The sequence below is a fragment of the Salmo salar genome, chromosome 10, assembly GCF_965601325.2.
Source record: "Salmo salar chromosome 10, fSalSal1, whole genome shotgun sequence".
Lineage (NCBI taxonomy): Eukaryota > Metazoa > Chordata > Actinopteri > Salmoniformes > Salmonidae > Salmo > Salmo salar.
The window spans coordinates 103,570,798-103,595,957 of NC_138300.1; the positions used below are offsets into that span (position 1 = coordinate 103,570,798).

The 25,160-nt window shown below is 46.0% G+C and overlaps 1 protein-coding gene across 1 annotated transcript in view; it reads left to right on the top strand.

The window, feature by feature from the left end:
• The window catches only part of LOC106561431 (uncharacterized), a 112,476-nt gene extending 98,617 nt beyond the window's left edge, over positions 1 to 13,859 (top strand). The window contains exon 2 of the mRNA XM_014125398.3: positions 44 to 13,859. Within this exon, the coding sequence (XP_013980873.3) occupies positions 247 to 12,714 (12,468 nt within the window). The 5' untranslated portion in view covers positions 44 to 246 and the 3' untranslated portion in view covers positions 12,715 to 13,859. The remainder of the gene's footprint in view (positions 1 to 43) is intronic.
• The last annotated feature ends 11,301 nt before the right edge of the window (positions 13,860 to 25,160 follow it).

Sequence of the window (25,160 nt, forward strand, 5' to 3'; positions counted from 1 at the left end):
TTTCAGAAATCTAACCCACTCTTTTTCCTGTCTGTCTCTGCAGGACTCCCAGACGGTAAACTGCCAGATCAGTGGTCCACGATGAGAGCGGAGAGATAATCGTGCAGAGAGCCGTCCTCCCATCTCTGACGTTTGTGCCACTGGAAGCAGCATATTGTTCCAGACTCCCAGACTCGTCATGCTCCTGCTTCCCAGATAACGCCAGATAACGAGGACCAGGCCTGAACAGCACCTCTCGTCTGCACCATGGCAGGAGAGACTCAGCGCACGTATGCTGTCAAAAAGCTGGATGCTGAGTCCAAACTGAAGGATGAAGGCACTGCACTGGAGCAGTACGGCAGCAGTGAGAAAGCCACAAAAGAGTCTTCAGAGCACTTCTCAGGTGCGGGCGTGGAGGCGCGGACAATCCGCAGAGGAGCCAAGTTTGTAGACAAGGACAGGGACTATACTCAGCAGCGCGAGGCTGTGATCCGACCTCAGCAGGCGGGAAAAATTGACTTCAAGTCACTGCAGAACCGGCCTAAGTTCTCCAGCAACAGGACGTGGCCCAGTGGTAAAGGCAGCCCCCAGTCCCCCAGTGGGAAGTGCCGGAGCAGAGACAAGGGCAAGCGGTCGGGGAAGTCTGAGCGCGGTAACCCACAGCAGCTGTACAGACTCAGCATCACCAATCCACGTTCTAACCCTACTATTGGTATTGCCTACCCACAGCAGAAGGTCTCGCCACCCAAGAAGATGGAGGCCAGCCGAAGCCCAGTTACGGGCAGCTACAGGTTCCACGTGCCCAGTATACCAGAGCGAGAGGCTGAGCTGCAGCAGGAGGAACTCAACTACAGCCGCTGCTTCCAGGAGACCTCTTGCAACCTCACCTCCCCAAGCTATACCTCACAGCTACTGGGAACCACAGGTGGGACATCCACCCACCAACTCCCACCCCAGCAGCAGCAACCAGGCCCAATTGAGAACAATAATAACTCACAGCCAAGCAGCCAGCTGCTCTTCCCAGACTTTCAGTTGAGTGGCTCCAATGACTGGCAGTCTCCAGAGAGGACTTTTAACGGTGCTAACTATGGCATTTCCTCACAAAAATCCACTGTTCTCAAGGAGGCGAACAAGGCGAATGGTAGCTCTGTATCTTTTCTGTTTCAGTACGGATACAAGTTGTCGGAGGACTCAAACCCAGACCCTTTTGCCTTTGATCAGAACCCCCAATCCCAGGACTATATAGACCCCTCCTCTTTGGCTTCTTCCCAGGTGACTCATAACTCTTTTTCCTTTCAGCCATCTGGGGAGGGAAAGGAGGGGGTTCAGAATAACACTCAATTCAAGAGTGACCAGCCAGAGGACAGATCTTCCTACCCCCATCCTCCACAGCTACCGAAGTACCTGCAAGCTCGACAAGGGGCGGCATCCTCTATGAACTGCCCCAGGGGCCTGAGTGAGGACTCGGCTAGTAGTGAGAGCTCTGGCTTCAGCTCCCAGCAGTCGGAGAAGGGTAAGAGTGCCCTGCCAGAGAGCATGGAAGTGTTCGGCCATAGGGATGCTGCCCTCGCTTCAGGAAGCAAGAGGAGCTGCCCCTCCAAAGACATTGCTGCTGACAGCCAGAGAACACTTATTAAAGGCAGTGTACACCATGCCAAAAATATTGCACAAGGTACAAGCTCCCAAATGCACTTTCCAAACAAAGCCTACAACAGCAGCCCTCCACTCAATAGTATCCACATGGGTTCAGTGCCTTTTGACAAAATAATCAACACCAAGGCCCATAGTAGCTTACCACACTCATGGGAGGGACTGAATAAGAACTTTTCACCAGCTGACCAAAACACTATGCCTTATCCTAATATGAATGATACGTTTCAGTTTCAGAACCAGCCAGATCAAAGGCCAAACACATCCAAAAGCGGTAGGATGCCATGGCAGCAGATAGGCCTCACTTCTGCCATGACGAACCAAAACAGGATTGAGTTGTCTAGGCAACTAAGCAACCAAAAGCTCACTTATTTGGTAGCACCCTCTGACTGGCAGGATGACACTAAATCACATAAGAATGGTTCACTGAAAAGCCCCAGCTCTTTCCAAAACAATAGACCTAATAAAGGATTCTCAAACCCAAGGCAAGAGAGTATCAAACAGGGCTGCAGTACAATACCAAATTTTAAAGTTGAGACAAGTCACGCAAAGGTCTGTGAGTCCAAGAATAAGCCCATATATTTTGGAATGAACCAATCATTGCCTGGGGCATCATCAAGAACACATGGATATCCACCATTACAGGTCCCACCAATGGGGCTTATAAAGGTGTCACCATATGAATCTCCCTCACCCTCCCCAGTCCATAACCCAGCCTCTAGCAGCACATGTTCTTCACTCTCCCCAGCCTCAACAAGCCCTGTCAACCTCTCTGAGGACAGCCAGATATCAAAGACTGGGCATCCCCCTCCATTCTATCCCCAGCACCAAGTGAAGGCACAAGGACCTACAGATAACCTCAGCACTAACTCTCATCATTTCCACTCAGACGCCTCCCGTAACCTGCCTTACACCCCAGAGAGGGCAAAAGATGACATGATGAGCTACCTGCACGACAACGGACATCCAAAGCCTACTATGGATGGCAACAAGGGCTATATGGAGGGCTTTGGGGTGGAGCATCACCCACCTCCACCACCATACTCTGCACATCAACTGTTAGCTACGTCTTTAGCCACGGCAAACCTTGACCAACTGGATGTGCTTCTCACGTGCAAGCAGTGTGATCAGAACTTTACTAACCTGGCCGCATTCCTTGGCCATAAGCAATACTGTGGACAGCATGCATTTGCACAAAAGGTGGATGACACCAGAAGAACACCAGGAAGTTCAACACAGTTTCACAATGACATGATAAAAGCTTCATCCTCTGGGACCAGTTTATGTCAAAGTGTCTCCATGGCAAGGTGTCCATCTGACCTTCACCTGTCTCTGCTGGGGCTCAATAAGAACGGAGAACTTATGTCTGACAGCGAAATAAAAGGGGATTCTAAGGACGACCCCATGAAACTCAACCTGTTCTCTGGGGTAGGTAACCTTCCTGTCTCACTTCCTGACTTGGAGATAGAGGATGCAAAGTTAGATAGCCTAATCACTGAGGCTCTAAATGGACTGGGGTATCAGTCAGACAATGCAGAGATTGACAGCAGCTTCATTGATGCATTCGCAGATGATGACCTCAGCACTGTCAAAGTATCGTCGAACAGGCATACTCTAAAAACCAAAGACTCAATGGTCTTTGAGTGCAAAAGCAAACAATCTACTGAAGATGACAGGTCTCTGACACAAGGAAAATATATTTATGACTCAGACATTGAGAGCTTTGAGACAGACAGCAAGCACACAGAAAGCAAACTTGAGAAGACTTCTCTGAATTTTGAGCAGGAAGAGAAAATGAACATAAAAAAAGAAGTGTCTCATAAAAATTCAAGGATCACCTCAGTGGAGAAACCGAGGGAGCAAGAAAATAAAGTGAAAGATATAAGAAAACAAAGTGAAGAGGAAAACATTAACACTCCAAGGTTCCTCTTATCCAGCAAATTTTCAGAACGTTGTGGAGTTCGAAATCTCCAGAATAGCTCTTTGTTGAGTGGCTCAACCTCTTCCCAAGTCTCCTCTGCAAACAGGAGTTCACCAACCCAGAGGATTGCAGCAAGGGAGAGTAAAAGGAAAAGGACCGGTGCCGGTACCTGGAGCAAAGAACTCATCCACAAAATAGTTCAACAGAAAAACAAGTTAAACAAGCTCCATGTAAAAGGCACCAAAAACCTCCAGTTCTCGCTGGTGATGGAGAGACTTACGCCCACGGTGCCAAACCCAATGTTTGGGGAGTATGACTATGTCTCAGACTCAGATGACGAGTGTGAGCCTGTGAAGATAGCAAGCCAAGGTCGCCTGAGCCAAAGTGGCCGCTGCAAGTACACCTACACAAAGGAGTGCAAATGGCGGGCTAGGAGTGACAGGGACAGTGCAGCATGGAGGCACGAGTCAAAAGAGTGCTTTCAGGTGAAGAAAACTGAAGAAGTCTCCCTATCTCCAGAGAAACCTGGCTCTAACCAGAGACTTGGGAGGAGAGGCAGCCGGTCATCCACAAGCAGTGAAGTCAGCACGTCTGTGAGTTTCTCCAGCGATAGCATTAATAGCCCCAAAAGCACTGATCACACAGACTCAGACTGGGAGAAAAGAGTGGAGATCAGGAGGAAAGACTCTTCCGAGCAGAGAACCTATGAGCGATCTCCACAAAAGATATGCAAAGAGACTAGCACCCAACTAGCACTGACATTCACCAAATCTACTAAGAGGTATAGCGCTGATAAGACTCTCCACTCTACTAACAAAGACAATTCAGTGGCCACAAGGATCACTAACTCCCATATTGAAGATGTTGATCCAATATCAGCACTACCAAAGGTGAGGAGTTCAGTCAAAAACCTTGAGAAATGTAGAAGCACAGATGTGCCCTCAAGGGAGAAAGATGACTCATTTAGTAGAGAAACTGACACAATAGCAAGTTCTGACAAAAACACACCACTAAGGACAGCCAACAAGTCCTCCAAAGGGGAATCATTACATTTTCAATCTACTAGTTCTGATCTCAAATCACACCAGCTTCAATCATCACATCCTGCCACAAACAACAAGGAAGGACATTCTTATAATAAATTCAGAAAGCATGAAACAACCTCAAATGAAAAATCAGTATACAAAAGAATAGAAGAGCAATCTACACAGCCACATTCAAAGATATCAGACATTTCTACATTTGATGAACACAATGAGAGTGTCCATTCCATTAAAAACCCATTGACTTTCAACAATGAGGTAGTCCCCAAGTCCACACCTCTTTTCAGTGCACTAAAAGTGTGCCTGTCTCCAACTGAATTTCACGAGCCTCTGACGCAGAAAGAGACATCACATCTCATCCCATACCCCCTAGAGCAAGACCAGAGTCTTATGAAGTCTCCACTCTCATTTGACACATCGTCAATGTTCGGGGACCTCTCGGAGGCAGGATATGACAATGGCCTCTACACTGACGTTCCATTACACAAAGAAGGTTTCAACTCCTTAGATACCACCAATGACAAAAAGGAGGTGTTTACCTCATCATCCTTACTTTCTCCTTTCTTGGAACAGAGGGACTGGGGCCTAATGGTTGATTTCACCATGTTACCAGATGAAATATCCCAATACAAAGACAACTCTGATAAATCAAATGAAAAGAAATCAGATTACAATCATGTTCCTTTGTCTCTGCCAGACAAAATAATGGACTACAGGGCGCATCTCAACAGTTATGTGTCAGAAGATGATCTAGAGATAAAGAGAATTGTGACAGAGTTGGAAAATCAGCTCCAGACAGCCAAGCTGAGTAGTCCGCCACTTCTTACTGAGTCTCCGAAGCAGCTGAAGATGAGCAAATTCTGCCCACTGAGACTGGACCACAAATCTGAGAATGAAGACACTGGTCTGGATATGGGCTGCCCTGTGCAAAGCATGTCAAGTATGCCGTCTGACCCACATTCAGAGGTCTTTTCTGAGCCTGGTCTACCATGGTCCAGTCCATTTGAGTTTGAGTTGATGGAGGGTCATCATACTCCAACCCATGCTGTACCCAGTATCCTTGAGCAGTTTAGCGAGATGGATGACTGTGAACACAGTATGATAACCACAACCTCAAATGCAGAGAAAGAGCAACTGCAACAGGATGACCACAAAGATGAAGGCATGGGTGTTGACAAGAGAACTGCCATAGAGAAATCTGAAGAGATTCTAGAGAGCAAGACCTATGCAGAAAACCTGACAAAAAGCCTGGAGGTGATATCAGATTCCATTTTCAAAAACGATCCCATCACACCTGAAGTGGAGGAGCCAAACCACACCTCACCTAAGAGCCCAGAACACTTAGTCAATGAAAGCCAAGCTCCATCTGCTGATGCTGCTGAGAGTAGAGATCATAATGAAAAGGTTATTCCTGATGAGGCGAACGTTGAATCCACACACTTCGAATTACAGCCTCCTCTCTCTGAAAACACAGAGCTCCCACCTGCTGTAAAAGAGATTGTTTCTCTGCAGCCAAGTGAGTCTATACCTTACAATGACAGTGGGTCAGAATTCAAAGACATGCCAATCAGGAACAAAGCCACTGAAGACAGTTGTGTTATAGAAACTGATTACTGCTCAAACACTGAAATGGATAATCCACCAATGAATAAGGAGACCTGTGAGAACCAGAAGCTTGAGAACTGTGGGGATGAAATCATTGAAGCCAAAAGGGCCCTCCTTGAGCATACAGAGCTTTCACATACTACCATTGATGAGCATCGAGAGCGTCCACATACTACCATTGATGAGCCTCCGGAGCTTCCACATACTACCATTGATGAGCCTCCGGAGCTTTCACATACTACCATTGATGAGCATCGAGAGCGTCCACATACTACCATTGATGAGCATCGAGAGCGTCCACATACTACCATTGATGAGCGTCCAGAGCTTCCACATACTACCATTGATGAGCATACAGAGATTATAGATACTTCCATTGATGAGCATAGAGGGCTTGTGGATACTTCCATTGATGACCATATAAAGCTTCTAGATACTTCCACTAATGAGCATAGAGGGCTTCTAAATACATCCATTGATGAGCATACAGAGCTTCTAGATGCTACCATTGATGAGCATCAGGAGCCAAAAGATCTAGTGGAGGACATCAGTTGTAATACTAAGTATGTGAGCCAGTCCTCCAACGGTTCCAACCTAGCAGAGCAGGAAATGGATGATAACTTGGATAATATGCTTGAAGAGGTAGAAAATGCATCTGAGGAACAATCCATAGATGTCCAAAGTCACTCTGAGAGTGTATGTCCTTCGCCATCTGCAAATGAACAGACGGAGGACAATACAGAGGAAGACAACATTGAATCTGACAGTACAATACAGGATGAGGTGATAAGCTGTACAGTTCATTTGAGGTGTAGTACCCCTGAGAATGACATTGCCAATCAATCAACCCATGTCTTCATGGAGACTGTCACAGATAAGCTTTGCAGTGCACGGTTGACGGAACCCAATACAGATCATGGTAACCACAGCTCAACCTTTTCCAACATTGAGTCAGATGATGAAAGCACCATGTTGGTCATTGCTGAGCATGACAGTGACCTTGACAGTGATGCACACATGGAACATACACTTGAGGAACAAGCAGAAACAGAAAAGGAACCTGAATGTGAGGCCAACCACAGACAAATGGAAGAGATTCCAGATGTTGAAGACATTCAGGAACAAGTTCCTTTACATCTCATGGCATTTTCCCAGCATTCACCATGCAAAGAGGACTCGCAGATGGACGAAAGGCTGGATAATATTCCAGATGATGCTCCTCCATCCAGTCCTGTTCTACCAGCTTCTCCACACACACCTGTGGTGAACCCTGACACACAAGAACAAGAACAATCACAGCCAATCACATGCAATAATATGGATACTATCCCAGCCTCAATCCATGACACACAATCTCTTAAGGAGGAAAACTGTGATGACCTAAATGCCAAAGAAGTACTGCATATTGATAACCCATTGACCATAAGAGCTGAGATGGAGTACTCTTTAGGAAGTCCTCCTCAACTGTACTTGGGAATCACAGAGGGTAAAATCTCTAGCACTGAAGCCTGCATTCCCTCTCCCCTACCCTTGACCATTGCAGCAGAGCCATCTGAAGCAATGGAGGCCCTTATGAAGAGAGTCTCCGTATCACTGTATGATTTCAAACTAAGCCCACTGAACTACAATTACATTCCAGATGAGCCTCCACAACTGAGTCAGTTTGATTACACTCCTATCTCCCCAGCCAACGTGGATAAGGATGAGCCAGCCATCAAGCAGAGGCCCAAGGATGACTGTGAACCTTGTGATCTAAGTGATGATATGGCATTGACGTCAGACAAAACAATGTGTGACATTGATCTAAGCGATGACACGGCATTGACGTCAGACAAAAGAATGTGTGACATGTACACAGAGTCACCTATGAGTCCACACCATACAGCCAAGCTAAGTCCACCAGATGAATCTTTGAACAAGAGCAGCATCCAAAATGACATATCATTTCCATTCATTTTATTGGTTCTCCCTTCTCAGAGCACTGCTCAGTCCATTAGCGATATAAAGGAGGATTTGGACGTTTGCCCAGTTCCCCTTCAAACTATTGACTATTTGGACTTACATGTTGACTTGCTAAAGAGAGTGGATCGAGAGGTGCTGCCAGAAGTCCTAGATATCAATGAGGTCCATAGTGAGCAGAACACCCGTCCTTTGATAAAGGAAATCTCAGATGATCAGCTCACTCCCAAACCACTGATCATCTGTGAGAATGAGCCAACCCCATTACCATCAGACCAAATAGAATCTCTAACAGTGGAGGAAGGTCAGTGCTCAGCAATCCACAAGCAAGAGGAAGAAACCATGCAGAAAAAGACAAATCTGTGTGAGATATGTGCCATGTTTTTCCGGACGGTGCCAGGATTAAAGAGACACAAGGCCATGAAACATTTGATCAGGACTGAAAGAAGCCCACATTTGGAAATTGCAAATCATCAAGGGAGCCTACACAGTTACCAAACATCCCACTCTATAGAAACAGAACATAGAGATGATCTAGAGCTCCTGGTTCCACAGACCTGTTTGCAAACAGAAAGCAATGATGTCTCTGACAATCACTGCCCTGAGACAAGTAATAGCTCCTTCATAACCAAACAAGGAGAAACAGATGTAATCCTGGAGGACACCACAGGTGAAACAAATATGGCAATGTCAGTTGATGACATATTTCAGCAAATGCCTCCTCAGTTGACAAAAGCCAAGAAAAGCTACAAACCACAGAAGAACAAAAACAATGAGGTGAACGAGAAAACAGACATATTACAGGCAATTAGTCCTGAATTCCAAACCCGCCTAAAGCAAGAATACTGCAAGTCACCTGAGAAACAAGACATAACCAATTCTAGTGTTAAACACATAGTTACAGAGCAACAGGGAGTCCCATTTGCTGTAACAAGTAACAGTGGCATTGAACAGATACCCATGTCTCCAATAAAGGTTACAAATCTGCTCACCCAAGATATGGACTTGATTCAAAGCAACACTGGTACAGAAGAGGGGAAAGGCACAAATTTGTCAGAGATCGTCAATGGCCTAGCAGAAGTTAGTATGGATGTTGGAAGCGATTATGGAGTATCTGTAAGTGAGAATATTAGTAGGGAGTATGATACATCTAGAGAGAATTTGTATGACACAAAAGAGGCAGGTGAGCAACAGACTTCAGACCAGAGTCTTTCCACAGAGATACTGGGAGAGGTTGCAGTAAAGATTGAATGTGAGAAAAACAGTTGCCCAACAGATGAGGTGGAGAATCTCACCTGTTTTAAATCTTCTCCTGCAAGCCCTCCTGGACTAATCCCTAATTTGAATGCTTTCCTTGATGATGAAAGCACATTCTCACAGTTATTCCCCTCTAGAAACGTTGAACTGAAAAGGAAAAAGTGTGCAAAGGTTTATGGCAAGAAGAACAAGAAGCAGAAACTATCACCCGATTCATCATTAGTTCAAGACCATCCCCCTCCTGACCTGTATCTGGAAAAGAAAGATGACTATAGAGAAAATCAGTTGGACCTAACATTTGTCAACAATCAAAATGAACCTTGTAAATATGAAACGATATCCATTGATGATGCTATCATGTTGAACATGTGTCATAATAGCACTTTAAAGTGTGATTCCAAGAAAGTATGTAACCTGAAACAAGACACAACAGATCACAAAGACATTCATGAGAATACTGTGAAGCATGGCAGTGACTTCCTGTGCCCACCTGAGAGCACAATCGACAAAGCATCATTGGCATGGAGTGCCTCCATTGACCTTGTTACAGATGCTGTGATCTCCTCTGACCCAACTTCCTGTAAAGCAGAAGTCCCAACCCCACAACATCCTCTTCCTATCATAGCCCCTTCTGCACCTTATCCCGAAGAGCCATGTGCTACAGAAAATGTGTCTCCTTTCCACAGCATTGACATCCCAAACCTCAATACCACATTCCAGCTACCCGAAATTCAATTATTTGACTCCATCAAGGACATCCCATTAGCTGGACCCATTGGCACTGATGATGCACAGACCAGAGACACTGCAAAGCCCAAGAAGCTCACAGAGCGCAGAGGAAGAAAACGACAAGAGGGCAGCTTAAAGATCAAGGAAAAACATTACAAGTGCAAGGTGTGCTTCACTTGGTTCCTAACCCTGGGGGAGCTTAACTTCCACAAGCTATCCCACAACCCCTCTCCACCTCCCACCTGCTACATGTGTGTCCAGCGCAAGTTCAGCTCCCGGGAGCAGCTGAGGGACCACCTGAGGGAGAAACACGCCAAGAACAAGGCCGGCATCTGGACCTGTGGTATGTGCCTGAAGGAGATATCGGATGTGTGGATGTACAATGAGCACTTACGGGAACATGCCACGCAGTTTGCCCGCAAGGGCCAGTCACACAGCGCTATCCTGGGGAGTCTGCCAGGCTCTGGCATGCAGGAGTCAGCTGTGAAGAACTTCATCACTTCCATCATGCAACGCCGCCCTAGCAAGGCCAGCAGAGAGTCCAATAAGGTCTCCAACAAGGAGAAACCAGCCACAGTAGAAACCACTGGGCAGGAGGTGAAAACTACAGAGGTAGCTCAGCCCAAAGTTGTCAAGCCTAAAAGGAACATTGAAAAAGTGGGGAAATCTAGCATGCTGACACCAGTTGAGGTTCTGCACAAAACAGAGATGGCGCCAAAGAATGTGGAGATGCACCCCAACTGTAAAGACCCCTCAAGAGACTGCCACCACTGTGGCAAGCAGTTCCCCAAACCCTTCAAGCTTCAGAGACATCTGGTTGTGCACAACTTAAATAAAATTTTCCTGTGCCACAAATGCCCAGTGACCTACCAAGAGCCACAGGAACTAAAAGAGCATCTGAAAAGTGAGCATGAAGAGGTGGATGAGCTTGACTCAAAGCATACAACCCTCTACACCTGTGAGCTGTGTGCAGACGTCATGCATGTGATCAAGAAATCTTTCATCTGTAGCACCTGCAACTACACCTTCTCTAAGAAAGAGCAGTTTGACCGACACATGGAAAAGCACTTGTCAGGAGGGAATAAGATCTTCAAGTTCAGAGGAGTTCTCAGACCTATCAAAACATCTGCCTCCAAAGAGAACGATGAATGTGAATTGCCAGCAAGCAAAAAGAGAAAGATTCTCACTGACAATCTACAAGAGAACAGCTCTGACAGTGGCATCGCCAGCATAGCCTCACTGCACTTAAATCGGAGTGCTGAGATGCCAGTTCTGAACCCCTCTGTACACACAACAGAGGGCTCTACACAGACCAGGGCAGATGAATATCACACTGAAAATGATGCCATTGTGAAGACTGAGGAAATGGCTGAGGAATACACTGACATGCTGTTAGAGCTGGAGCATTGTACATTTCACCTGGGCTCTGAAGGTCTCTCCACTGCTACACCCAAAACAGAGGACATTGTTCCCAGTCCTTCGTCAAAGCTGCCTGTTAGAGACATTGGTGAGGCGGATGGCAAATCATTCACAGATCCATGTGATGTGAAGGAAGAGGACAATCCACTTGAGAGCAATACAACTGAAGAGAAGAGGGAGTGTTTCGCAGATGATACGCAGAGCACTCCGGAGAGCAGCACACAGACTAGCACTGCAGAAGCTGAAGGGAAGAAGATACAGAGGAGCGATGCCACGGCATCGGATGAGGAGTTGTATGTTAGCTCAAAGACACCCTATTCACATGAACTCCACCATCCTCCTACAAAGCATAAGGCATCTACCATTGTGATGTACCAAATGAGGGAAGATGAGCAAGGGCAACAGTCAACCAGCACTCACAGCCATGACAACAAGCAAAAGGACAAAGCCTCCACACCCAAGCCCAGTGAAAGCATTAATAAACACAGCTCCAACAACAGCCCCAGGGCCATGGAGTCAACACCAGTCCACCACACCAAGCTCACTTCCCATAGCTCAGCTTCCAGCGAGGACAAAGACTCTGTGAGAAAAGAACAGAAGAAGAGAAAGGAGATGAGGTCACCTCACAGTTTACAGAGGGTCTCCTCTCCTGCCACACGGGAGAACCTTGGTGTCGACGTCAAGGCCAGAAATAAGTTCCGACCTAGCAAGTGCGAGAGTCCAGCGGTTCACAGGAAATCAGACGGCCCCAGCGACTACCCGGTGCTCTCTTCCGTTAGAGATGATGTGGTCAGCAACAAAATAGTCTCTAAGCACAAAACATCAGGGAGTTTAGGCCTTCAACCAAAGAGAAGCTTCCTCGATAATTGCACGCCAAAGAAAGCCGAGATCGTGCATCATTTTAATGGGGATTACAAAGCCAAAAAGGGGACTCTTGGACGGGCTCTTCATTCCCCAGTTTCTAAAGTGTCAGCGCCTCCTATGAACAATTCCTTGAATAAGTCTAGGCCAAGGACAGGGGTGAGGTCCATGGAGAGCCACTCCTATAGGACAGCAGAGTCTCAGAACAACCTCCTGAGCCAGCTGTTTGGCCAAAAGCTCACCAGCTTTAAGATTCCTTTGAGGAAGGACACTTCAGAATCAATAAACTGAGTGTGTGGGGGGGGGGGGGGGGGTCTGTAGGGAAAAAAACTAAAAGACTGAAAAGACATTTCATGACCATGAATGAGATTGCATGGATCTCCTCTGTGAAATGTTTGTCTAAATACTTATGTTGTCACTTTATGTCTTCTTCTCTTGTAAATGTGTTGTTATAACACAAATGTGAGGACTAATGGCAGAGATGATTTTATGAATCTAGAATGAAATGGCTAGTAGGGCAAATCATTGACTAATTCCTGCTATTCTTATGTTGAACATTATCTTTTTCAGAGATTATATTTCATTAGAAAAATGAAAGAAAAAAATTATACTTGAAAATAAAACCTTACTTTTAATAATATTTCAAAATAATGCATGAAAGTTTCACAATCACAAAGTGTTCATAGAGGATATTGTTTTTTTTTAATGCAACAGGACCAAATTTCATCCCAACTGATTTAAACTATGTCAGTGCACCTTTTGTGTATGCTTCTCAAAAAATTACTCCTTTTGTATTATTTTTACCTTACTGTACTGCATTGACATTCATTGTATTAGCCTTTGTATAAACATTAACTGGTGCTATGTTATTTGTCATTGTAATGTGAACGCCAATGTCCTCTATCTGAAGGGAACATGAAATCTGTAGCCAACTGTTTGTGCTGATTCTCTGTAGTTTCTTTAAAAAAATTGTAAAACGACTGTGTAAAACCTCCTCCAACAAAGTATTCATCTGTAGGTCTTTAGGAAAGGAAATTAGGAAAGCTTCCATCTGTACGAACTCAGGTGCATCCAAGGACTATTCACAGTCCTGAGACCTGTTTTAGGAGCTCCTCCCATGCACTGATACTACCACACACAAAACACACACTCAGTCCTCCGTGTCTGTCCTCCAACTGTTTAATTATGAATATTATTTACTAGCACAAAAAAGGTGCTTTATCTTGTTTATATGTATCTTATATAGTATGTTGTTGTAGGTAGATGATTTCCTGGTGCAATGCTCAATGTTAAAGTTTTATTTTAATAATGTGCAACAGAATCAAAGTGGGAGAGAAAGAGAGAAAAGAAATGGAAATACAATGCCTCTTGTATGGTAAAGTGGTTCACTCAGTGCCTCTTTTAAAGTGGTTATTAAAAATCTGCATTGGTCTCTCCTTGCTTGTTTCTTCCTTTGGTTTATGACGTATTTTGAAAATTTTCCAACATCCATCTCTGGAGACCGCTGCTGTCACCAACGCATCAGAAATTGGAAACAGGAAAGGCCATTTGTGCCTGGAAGCAAAAACAGGTGCACTGACAACCATAACAGCGTCTGACTCCCTCTTCTCTGAGCACTTCGATGAGCTAGCTCGTTATCTGAAGGATGAGCACAAATGTAGCTTAACTTCAGGGAACATGAAATCAGAAGCAGGAAACATTAATCAAACCGTATGTACCAGGCGTATGGGACGGGCCAACTAGGACTGGATCACTTCCATCTTTTTTTATGTAGCTCTCTCGCCGTGTGTTAAGTGGCTTCTATCCCTACATGAGCCCATTCTGTCATCACATAGGAATAAAAAGCCATAGGACACAGCGGCAGATAGGCTGAGAGGGACACAGGGGCAGGGTGGAGAGGGGCTCCTCTGACCTCCTCACGTCATCCACGGAATTACCCAGCAACCTGAGAGTGTAGAGGGAACGAGAGAATCATGATAGATAGATGGAGAGCAGGAAGGTAGACAGACAAGGAGAAAAGTGAGAGGTTATTTTCTCATTCAAGGACCTCCAGCTCAAGGAGCTAGTTTTTGGGGAACACAATAGAAATGCTTCTGAGCAATTTAAAGAGGCTGTGGTTTTCTCACACACCATTATGTGTCCCAGAGGAGAATGTGATGACTTTACCATCATAGACATTCAGAGCGTAAGGAGTAAGAGCAGGAAGGTCAGTGTGTTTAGATGGATTGCAATCCATTGTCTATGGGTATGCGTCCCTATTGTAAGTGGACTGTTACCATTCATCCAATGGGATTCTCAGTTGGTCAGTGAGTCATATGAACTCAATCAGTGCTCCTCTCAACGTTCCTTCTTCGCTTTGCAGGTGGTCCATTCAAAACATAACAATATGCTCTATCTTAAAATAGCATTAAAATCCTGCAAAGTCAGGATGCCGAGTAATTCATTCTCTATGTGTAGGTGTATCCAAAGGTTAATAAGAAATGATCCACACAAAAACATGAATTATATTGAATGTCAAAATTGCACACATCACGACTTGAGTAATTTAACAGACGAAGACAGATGAAAACTATATTCAAGGAAATGTGTTTGTCAAATTGAGCTGTCAAAATTGTAACAGCAGGACACTGACATGCGTCATACTCTGCTGTTATTTTTGTCAGTCTGTATTTACCTCAGTGTATATGTATATACAATATACTTACTCACTGTATTACCTCTTTGGATTCATTGGACTCATTAGGCATCTACAGGTATCCTCTGTATCATCTGTGGGTCGATAAACACACAATTAAAAGGAATCCAAGTACTTTTCATCACAATTTAGCCTAGAAACATGTCAAATAGAATGTGCAAGCACCACACCCCCTGTTGTCAGGCTTCCTGGTATCGTCTGAACTAGGAGGGAAGGGAATTCTCCAGAGGCGCAGTCATGCAGGAGCGCTTTGCACTTTGAAGTAGAGTGACATTATCAGTAAGTCATGGCCTTGAAATAGCATGGTATTTCTCTCTCTGTCTCTCGCTCGCTCAGTCTTTCCCTTTCTCATTTGATCTGCCACTCTCCTTCTTTCTCCCTACCTTTCTCTATCTCCCTTACTATGTCATTCTCTCTACCTCTCCCAATTCTCTTGATCTCCCTTTCTCTCTACTGTAGCTCTCTTCCTCACTCATTCTCCCCCTTCTCCTTCTCTTGCCCCACTCCCTCTCTCCTCCTCTTTTCCTTTCTCTCTCCTAATCCTTTCTTCTCGCACTCACCTCGCTTTTATCTCTCTTTCCCCCTCTCTATCTCTCCCTCCTCTCCTACCCTCTCTATCTCTCCCTCCTCTCCTACCCTCTCTATCTCTCCCTCCTCTCCTACCCTCTCTATCTCTCCCTCCTCTCCTACCCTCTCTATCTCTCCCTTCTCTCTCCCCTCTTCTTTTCTCTTCCCTTCTCTCCCCCTCTCCTCTCCTGTTTCTCTGGCAGTGTGGTGTGGTATGTTGCTGGCTGCTGGCTGGCTGCCACTGAGGGAGGTCGGGAGATCAGGGCTAGATAGAGGCGAGCTGCTGGTCAGTGGTAATGACATGAAGGCTGAAGGGCTCAGAGGTCGCCTCTATCGGGATTTTGGGGCTCCAGCTTTTACAGATACAGCGAGAGAGAGATAGAGAGAGAGAGAGAGAGCTGTAGCATGAAGGACCGAATTAACTGAACGATCGATTTGCAAATCATTCTCTGCATAAGGGAGAACCCTCCATGCTACATCACAGAGGTTTGATGTTTCTCTACTAGGATGATGTCTCTGAAATCACTACAGTGTATTAAAAACACACAAAGAATAAAGTATGAATAATGCAATACAAACAAGTTCCCCCGGCATGAACAAAGGAGACAAAGGAGTCTTTGAAATCAAGATGTAAAACTAACCCAGCCCAACAACCATCAAAACACTCGCTCTGCCCCGGTATAATCTTCATACAGAGGGAGTAGATGAGTAACTACACAGGAAAAGCTCCCTTGGGACTCACGTCTGAAAATAGGATTCAAAGTAAGTAGGGTGTTTACAGCAGGATAACAGCATCAAAATGAACAAGGAGATGAATAAATAGACGAAGGTTGTAAAAATGGAGCAACATCAGGTCAGCATAGTTTCTTAGAACAGAGAATAATAAAACACATTAGAGCCCAGCCAGATATCTGTTGGATCTTCTAATTACTATCATCTCAGTGGGGAGCCTGGGGTCCTTAACTGCCTATGTGGCCTTTATATACGAGAACATTTTTAATTTAGTCAGTTACTTACAGCAGAGGAACAGACGGTGCACAGTAGCTACTAGTGGTTGTTTGTTGTTCCAGGTTTAGCAGGATAAATAAATGGGGTCGCTTTGCAGGGGCTAGGCAAACAAACCAATATTCTTGCGCGTCGGCTGGCCTCTGTGTGTGTGTGTGTGTGTGTGTGTGTGTGTGTGTGTGTGTGTGTGTGTGTGTGTGTGTGTGTGTGTGTGTGTGTGTGTGTGTGTGTGTGTGTGTGTGTGTGTGTGTGTGTGGTGTGTGTGTGTGTGTGTGTGTGTGTGTGTGTGTGCACGCGGTGTGTGTGTGTGTGTGTGTGTGTGTGTGTGTGTGTGTGTGTGTGTGTGTGTGTGTGTGTGTGTGTGTGCACGCGTGTGTGTGTGTCTGCCTGACTGAAATAGAAGTACTGCCCTAATATGTTAATCCAACATAGTTTCTAAAAAGTTCCTAAAATAGTTTATTAACAGTTTAGCTGTCCAAAACAACCATGTTTGGATGACTCTTGAATATTTACTTAAAGTTTCTCCCCTTTAGGCAGCACTACTGGTATTTAGTGATAATTCAACAGTGTAGAACCTCTATACAAGCCTCTAAATTTAGAACATCACCACTATGCCCCATGACTGGTGATGTTACTCAAAATGTGCATATGCGTACTTACACTTTATTAACTGACACAGGACTGTCTATGTCAATTAAATGACAACAGGGATTCCTTCTGTCCTTTTCATTGCTTGCGCTAATGGTCAGTGTGTCCATCAATCCCTGCACCAGCCCCCCCTCTTCCCTGCACCAGCCCCCCCTCTTCCCTGCACCAGCCCCCCCTCTTCCCTGCCCCAGCCCCCCCTCTTCCCTGCCCCAGCCCCCCCTCTTCCCTGCCCCAGCCCCCCTCTTCCCTTGCCCCAGCCCCCCCTCTTCCCTTGCCTCACCCACCTCTCTTCCCTTGCCTCACCCACCTCTCTTCCCTTGCCCCACCCACCCCTCTTCCCTTGCCTCACCCACCCTTCTTCCCTTGCCTCACCCACCCCTCTTCCCTTGCCCCAACCAACCCTCTTCCCTTACCCCACCCACCCCTCTTTCCTTTCCCGACCCACCTCTCTTCCCTTGCCCCACCCACCCCTCTTCCCTTGCCTCACCCACCCTTCTTCCCTTGCCTCACCCACCCCTCTTCCCTTGCCCCAACCAACCCTCTTCCCTTACCCCACCCACCCATCTTCCCTTGCCCCACCCACCCCTCTTCCTTTGCCCCACCCACCCCTCTTCCCTTGCCTCACCCACCCTTCTTCCCTTGCCTCACCCACCCATCTTCCCTTGCCCCACCCACCCCTCTTCCTTTGCACCCCCCACTCCTCTTCCCTTGCCCCACCCACCCCTCTTCCCTTGCCCCACCCACCCCTCTCCACTCCCCTTTCTCCACCTCCCTTCACACACCCCTCTACCATCGTCACACACCACTCTACCGTCGTCACACACCCACACCCCACATTCTCTGTTCACTGTTTCTCCATGGCCGTCACAGAGAATCGCAAAGGATTGGAAATGTGATGTGACATGATAGGATTTTCAGCGTGAATCTCTCTCCGAGCCTCTCAGAAAGTGTAATGTACTGTATGCTGTGACAAAGTAAATGGTTTACCAACACACTGTGAATGGACGACTGACTGACTGGCTGGCTGACTGTGAGATTTCCCAAGTCTATGTTTAATACGTTCAATATGCTTCGAACAGGCGCAAACCTTTGCAAACAGAAATTGTAGCAGGAGAGGCTGCGAGCACTGGACGAAATGCCATGTGCAACAAGATGACTCACCACTACAGTTGTGACACCTGTCTGACCAGCAGTATCCCACAACGCACAGCACTCTCTCACCCCGTACATCCACGACCTGTTACGGCACACGCTCTGTGACACAACACCTCTAAAATCCACTCTCCTCCACTGGTCCACAGTACTAACCAGAGCCTTAGATAGATAATATAAGGTACTAACCATCCCCTTCTTACAAATACCACACACCATGGGCGGCTATGATATATCCTTCTCATTGTCCTTTTTCAGCTTTAAGACTCTGTATCTGATTAGACATGAATTATTCAAGCTCTTTAATCCCCGTAGAGGATTGAAATAGAGGCAAATGAGTCATCTGTTAATTGAAAACATTGCGTTAATGACAGTGCCCTTAAGTCTAAGGTGAATAGCCACACACACAAGCTCAAACACAAGCACACAGACACACAGACACGCACACATTCATTTCTGAAAAACACATACACACACACATGTGCAAACACCCACACCCCCTCTCCACACGCACACAACCCCCCCCCCCCACACACACACACACACGCACGCACATCCACACCCCCCTCTCCACACACACACACACACACACACACACACACACACACACACACACACACACACACACACACACACACACACACACACACACACACGCACACACGCACACACACACACACACACGCACACACACACACACACACACACACACACACACACCAATGCTATGCTGTGACAGAAAATAATTACAGTAACGCTCAAGAAAACATAGATGAAGCAGATTCCAGATCCCACTCCTGTCAATCTGTGCCAGGGTCTGAGAACTTCAAACCATCAACACACAACAAACAAAAGGCATTCATGTCAATGAATGAACGCAAAATAAAATACCGGTATTCAGTGACTCTGTATACGCACCTGCTTGATTCCATTCATTCTGTCTATCCGGTTTTCTCCTCCCCTTTTCTCTCCTCTCCTTCTCTCTCTGTCTGTGTGTCAGACTGGGGCTGGAGTGTTCAGCTCTGTGTGTCGGGGACTGGGGGCTCAGCTGCAGAGACTGACATCATCTTTACTGGTGAGGAGGTTTTCCCCTCCCGTTATCTGCACTCCTCTCTTTCTCTCTCTTTCTCTCTCTCTCTTTCTCTCTCCCTCTCTCTCTTTTTCTCTCTCTCTCCCTTGTATTTTCACTTTCTATTTCCCCTTTTTTCTCTTTTATGCTCTTTTCTCAGTGTCATCAGATTGAACAGAGCCTAAGTCTGTGAGACACAATGGCTCAAAAATGAAGACCAAGTCTTCCAAGGCAGGTGGTACACTAAACCAATGCTTTACACTGCCTGTCAGACTTTTAGGTATTTTAAGCCAGTCATCTGAATGGTTGAGGCATAGCTTTCCTAAAGTAGTCTAATACCTCAGAGGTTTAAAATACAGAAGAGCAGGTCTGGGATATTACCTCAAAAGTCTAAAGTGACTTCCACTCCTCATCTCCTAAATCCTAACTGCCATTTGCAGAAATCTAAAAATTATTAGGTTAGATGAAAACAATATGGGAGGTTGGTAAGTTGACGAGGGAACCTGTTTTCTCTTAATCTTTCAAATCAGTGTGAATAAAGGATAAGAATTGAGGAGAGGAAGCCTCATAGACTATTAAGATTCAGCCCTGAGAGGAATCCTGTGTAGACTATTAAGATTCAGCCCTGAGAGGAAACCTGTGTATTCTTAAGATTCAGCACTGAGAGGAAACCTGTGTAGACTATTAAGATTCAGCCCTGAGAGGAAACCTGTGTAGACTATTAAGATTCAGCCCTGAGAGGAAACCTGTGTAGACTATTAAGATTCAGCCCTGAGAGGAAACCTGTGTAGACTATTTAGATTCAACCCTGAGAGGAAACCTGTGTAGACTATTTAGATTCAGCCCTGAAGAAGAAACCTGTGTAGACTATTAAGATTCAGCCATTGTCCCAACTGTGGGGGGGGACTCTAGTGGTGCTGCTGTCCATGGTGCTGATTACAGCTGAAGGAGACATCAGGACGGACAGCGGTGACCCTGCACAGACCTGCACCAATTAGCAGAAAAACCTGTTTTAGGTGGTGCAGAGCCTTAATGAACATGCGCACGCACACACACACACACACACACACACACACACACACACACACACACACACACACACACACACACACACACACACACACACACACACACACACACACACACACACACACACACACACACACACACACACACACACACACTACCTCCCCTATTTCCAACGGGCATTTCTCTATGTCGCAACTCATTTAGGCTTACATTCATCATGGTAAGGTAACAGTGGCAGCTTGGATTAAAATGGATTAGCCCTATTACAGGAATGCGTGGTGCCTATTACATTAAAAACTCACCCCAGACACAGCTGCCCACAGAGCCACATACACAGCTTCCCACAGAGCCACATACACAGCTTCCCACAGAGCCACATACACAGCTTCCCACAGAGCCACATACACAGCTGCCTACAGAGCCACATACACAGCTTCCCACAGAGCCACATACACAGCTTCCCACAGAGCCACATACACAGCTTCCCACAGAGCCACATACACAGCTTCCCACAGAGCCACATACACAGCTTCCCACAGAGCCACATACACAGCTGCCCACAGAGCCACATACACAGCTACCCACAGAGCCACATACACAGCTGCCTACAGAGCCACATACACAGCTGCCCACAGAGCCACATACACAGCTGCCCACAGAGCCACATACACAGCTGGCCACAGAGCCACATACACAGCTTCCCACAGAGCCTTTTACACAGCTGCCCACAGAGCCACATACACAACTGCCCACAGAGCCACATACACAGCTTCCCACAGAGCCACATACACAGTTGCCTACAGAGCCACATACACAGGCTCTCTCTCTCTCACACACACACACACACACACACACACACACACACACACACACACACACACACACACACACACACACACACACACACACACACACACACAGCACACATATGCAGACACACACACACACACACACACACACACACACACACACACACACACACACACACACACACACACACACACACACACACACACACACAGCACACACACACACACACACACACACACACACACACACACACACACACACACACACACACACACACACACACACACACACACACACACACACACACACACACACACACACACACACACACACACACACACATATGCAGACACACACGTCGGAGTAGACAGATAAAAAAGGCAGTGAGGGCCTGACAGGTCTGGTTTGATGTTGGTGGTTAAGGGGGTGACAGAGGGACAGACTGAGATGACCTTCTGAATATTATTGCTGGCTGCTCTGCCAGTCACACCGTACACTGCTTTTTGTTGTAATAACTCTCCTCTTAAGAGGTAGCTTTTAGAACCTCTCCTCCTCGTTTCCATAGTGACACTTCTCCTCCTTTGTGTGTGTGTGTGTGTGTGTGTGGTGTGTGTGTGTGTGTGTGTGTGTGTGTGTGTGTGTGTGTGTGTGTGTGTGTGTGTGTGTGTGTGTGTGTGTGTGTGTGGTGTGTGTGTGTGTGTGTGTGTGTGTGTGTGTGTGTGTGTGTGTGTGTGTGTGTGTGTGTGTGTGTGTGTGTGTGTGTGTGTGAGTGTGTTTGTACCAGACCTGATTTCAAATCAGTGTTTCATCTAGAAATACATTTCATATAAACTAATTGCCTTTCACAATGCAATGCTCACAATACGATTCTCTTCTCATTTGTTTAAATACATTTGACCATCACTTAATCCAACTGGGCTTAATGGTTAATCACTTAACCGTTTGGTAAACCTATAGATTTAAAACTGGTTTGTCTACTATATATGGATTTAGAGAACTACAGAAATAAAAAGTGTGTTTGTAAAGTATAAACATCTAAATTAAATGTATGATACATGATAACCATATATAACGACTACTCCGTATTGCTAATTGATTTCACATAGTGGTAACCACAATTGGTCACCATATAAAAGGGTGTGTGTGAACACTTGCGATTTCTTTCAACATGGAGCAGGACAGACAGCAAGGGAGAGGAAGAAATCAAAGAGCTCATGGACAAGGGGCCCGTCAGAGAGGTGGGCATGGTTCCCATCAAAGAAGTCAAAGAGGTGGGCATGGGCCCCGCAAAGAGGCCAAAGAGATGGGCATGGGCCCCGTCAAAGAGGTGGGTATGGGCCCCGTCAAAGAGGTCAAAGAGATGGGCATGGGCCACATCAAAGAGGTCAAAGAGGTGGGCATGGGCCCCGTCAAAGAGGTCAAAGAGGTGGGCATGGGCCCCGTCAAAGAGGTGGGCAGGGGCCCTGTCAAAGAGGTCAAAGAGGTGGGCATGGGCCCCGTCAAAGAGGTCAAAGAGGTGGGCATGGGCCCCATCAAAGAGGTCAAAGAGGTGGGCAAGGGCCCCGTCAAAGAGGTCAAAGAGGTGGGCATGGGGCCCATCAAAGAGGTCAAAGAGATGGGCATGGGCCCCGTCAAAGAGGTGGGTATGGGCCCCGTCAAAGAGGTCAAAGAGATGGGCATGGGCCACATCAAAGAGGTCAAAGAGGTGGGCATGGGCCCCATCAAAGAGGTCAAAGAGGTGGGCATGGGCCCCATCAAAGAGGTCAAAGAGGTGGGCATGGGCCCCGTCAAAGAGGTGGGCATGGGTCCGGTCAAAGAGGCGGGCATGGGCCCCATCAAAGAGGTCAAAGAGGTGGGCATGGGCCCCATCAAAGAGGTCAAAGAGGTGGGCATGGGCCGCGTCAAAGAGGTGGACATCAGAGAGAGGGAGGCAGACGGCAGGGAACTGTTGTGTCTAATGAAGTCAGGGCCATCGTCGTTGACCATGTGGTAAACAGAGGCCTTACCATGGCAGAGGTTGCCATATTAGTTCACCCCAATCTGAAAAGATTAACTGTCAATTCGATCATGAGAACATTTCTCCAAGAAAACCAGTAAGTCTGCAGGATATGCACTATGCTTTACCATTACATTTACAGTAAATTACATATTGTAATGCATGTAAATTTACAAAACATGTTCCAGTATTCTTACAGTATGATCTATTGACAGTATACTCTGTTCTATCGTCAGAATTGACAGTAGACCCCATGGTGGTGGCCGTGGCCATTTGAGCTGAGCGACCAGCAGTAGTGGGCTCTGGTGGAAATGGTGAGGGCCAGGAATGACATACGGCTTTCCGAAATAAAGCAGGCCATTGAGGAGAACGATGACACCTTTGCCAATGTGGCATCCATCAGCCTACCAACAATCGCCCGCCTTTCGAAGAGGCACCAGGTATCTAAGAAACACATTTACCTGGTGCCTTTTACCTTCACTAGGGTAGGGGGCAGCATTCGGAATTTTGGATGAAAAGCATGCCCAAATTAAACTGCCTGCTACTCAGGCCCAGAAGCTAGGATATGCGTATAATTGGTAGATTTGGATAGAAAACACTCTAAAGTTTCCAGAACTGATATGGCAGGCAAAAACCTGAGGAAAATCCATCCAGGAAGTACTATTATTTTGAAAGACTGTTTTTCCATTGAAAGCCTATCCACCATACAAAGACTTAGGACCCAGTTCACGATCTCTATGGCTTCTTCTACATGTGGCCAGTCTTTAGACATTGTTTCAGGCTTTTACTCTGAGAAATGAGGGAGCTACAGCACTTTCAATGAGTGGACAGTGGACATTTCCAGACATGAGTCCAGCGTGTGATCGTGAGCGCACCTTTCTTGTTTCTCCTTTTCTATTGACGAAGCTTTTGTCCGGTTGAAATGTTATTGATTATTTATGACAAAAACAACCTGAGGATTGATTTTAAACATCGTTTGACATGTTTCTACAAACTTTTATTGTACTTTTTTGACTTTTCGTCTGGATGTTGAGAGCACGCTTTGTGCCTTTGGATTACTGAACTAAACGCACCAACAAAACATAAAGAGGGACATAAAGAGGGACATTATCGAACAAAACGAACATTAATTGTATAACATGGAGTCCTGGGAGTTTCACCAGATGAAGATCATCAAAGGTAAGTGATTAATTTAATCGCTATTTCTGACTTTTGTGAGTCCTCTCCTTGGCTGGAAAATGTCTGTATGGTGTTTTGTGGTTAGGCGCTGTCCTAACATAATCGCATGGTGTGCTTTCTCCGTAAAGCCTTTTTGAAATCTGACACAGCGGCTGGATTAACAAAACGTTTATCTTTAATCCAATGTATAACACTTGTATCTTTCATCAATGTTTATGATGAGTATTTCTGTAATTTGATTTGGCTCTCTGCAATTTCACCGGATGTTATTTGAGACAATTCATTACTGAACATAACGCGCCAATTTAAACTGAGGTTTTGGACATAAAGAGGGACTTTATTGAACAAAACAAACATTTATTGTGTAACATGGAGTCCTGGGAGTGCCACCAGATGAAGATCATCAAAGGTTAGTGATTCATTTAATCGCTATTTCTGACTTTTGTGAGTCCTCTCCTTGGCTAGAAAATGTCTGTATGGTTTCTTGTGGCTAGGCGCTGTACTAACATAATCGCATGGTGTGCTTTCACCGTAAAGCCCTTTTCAAATCGGACACTGTGGTTGGTTTAACAAGAAGTTTATCTTTA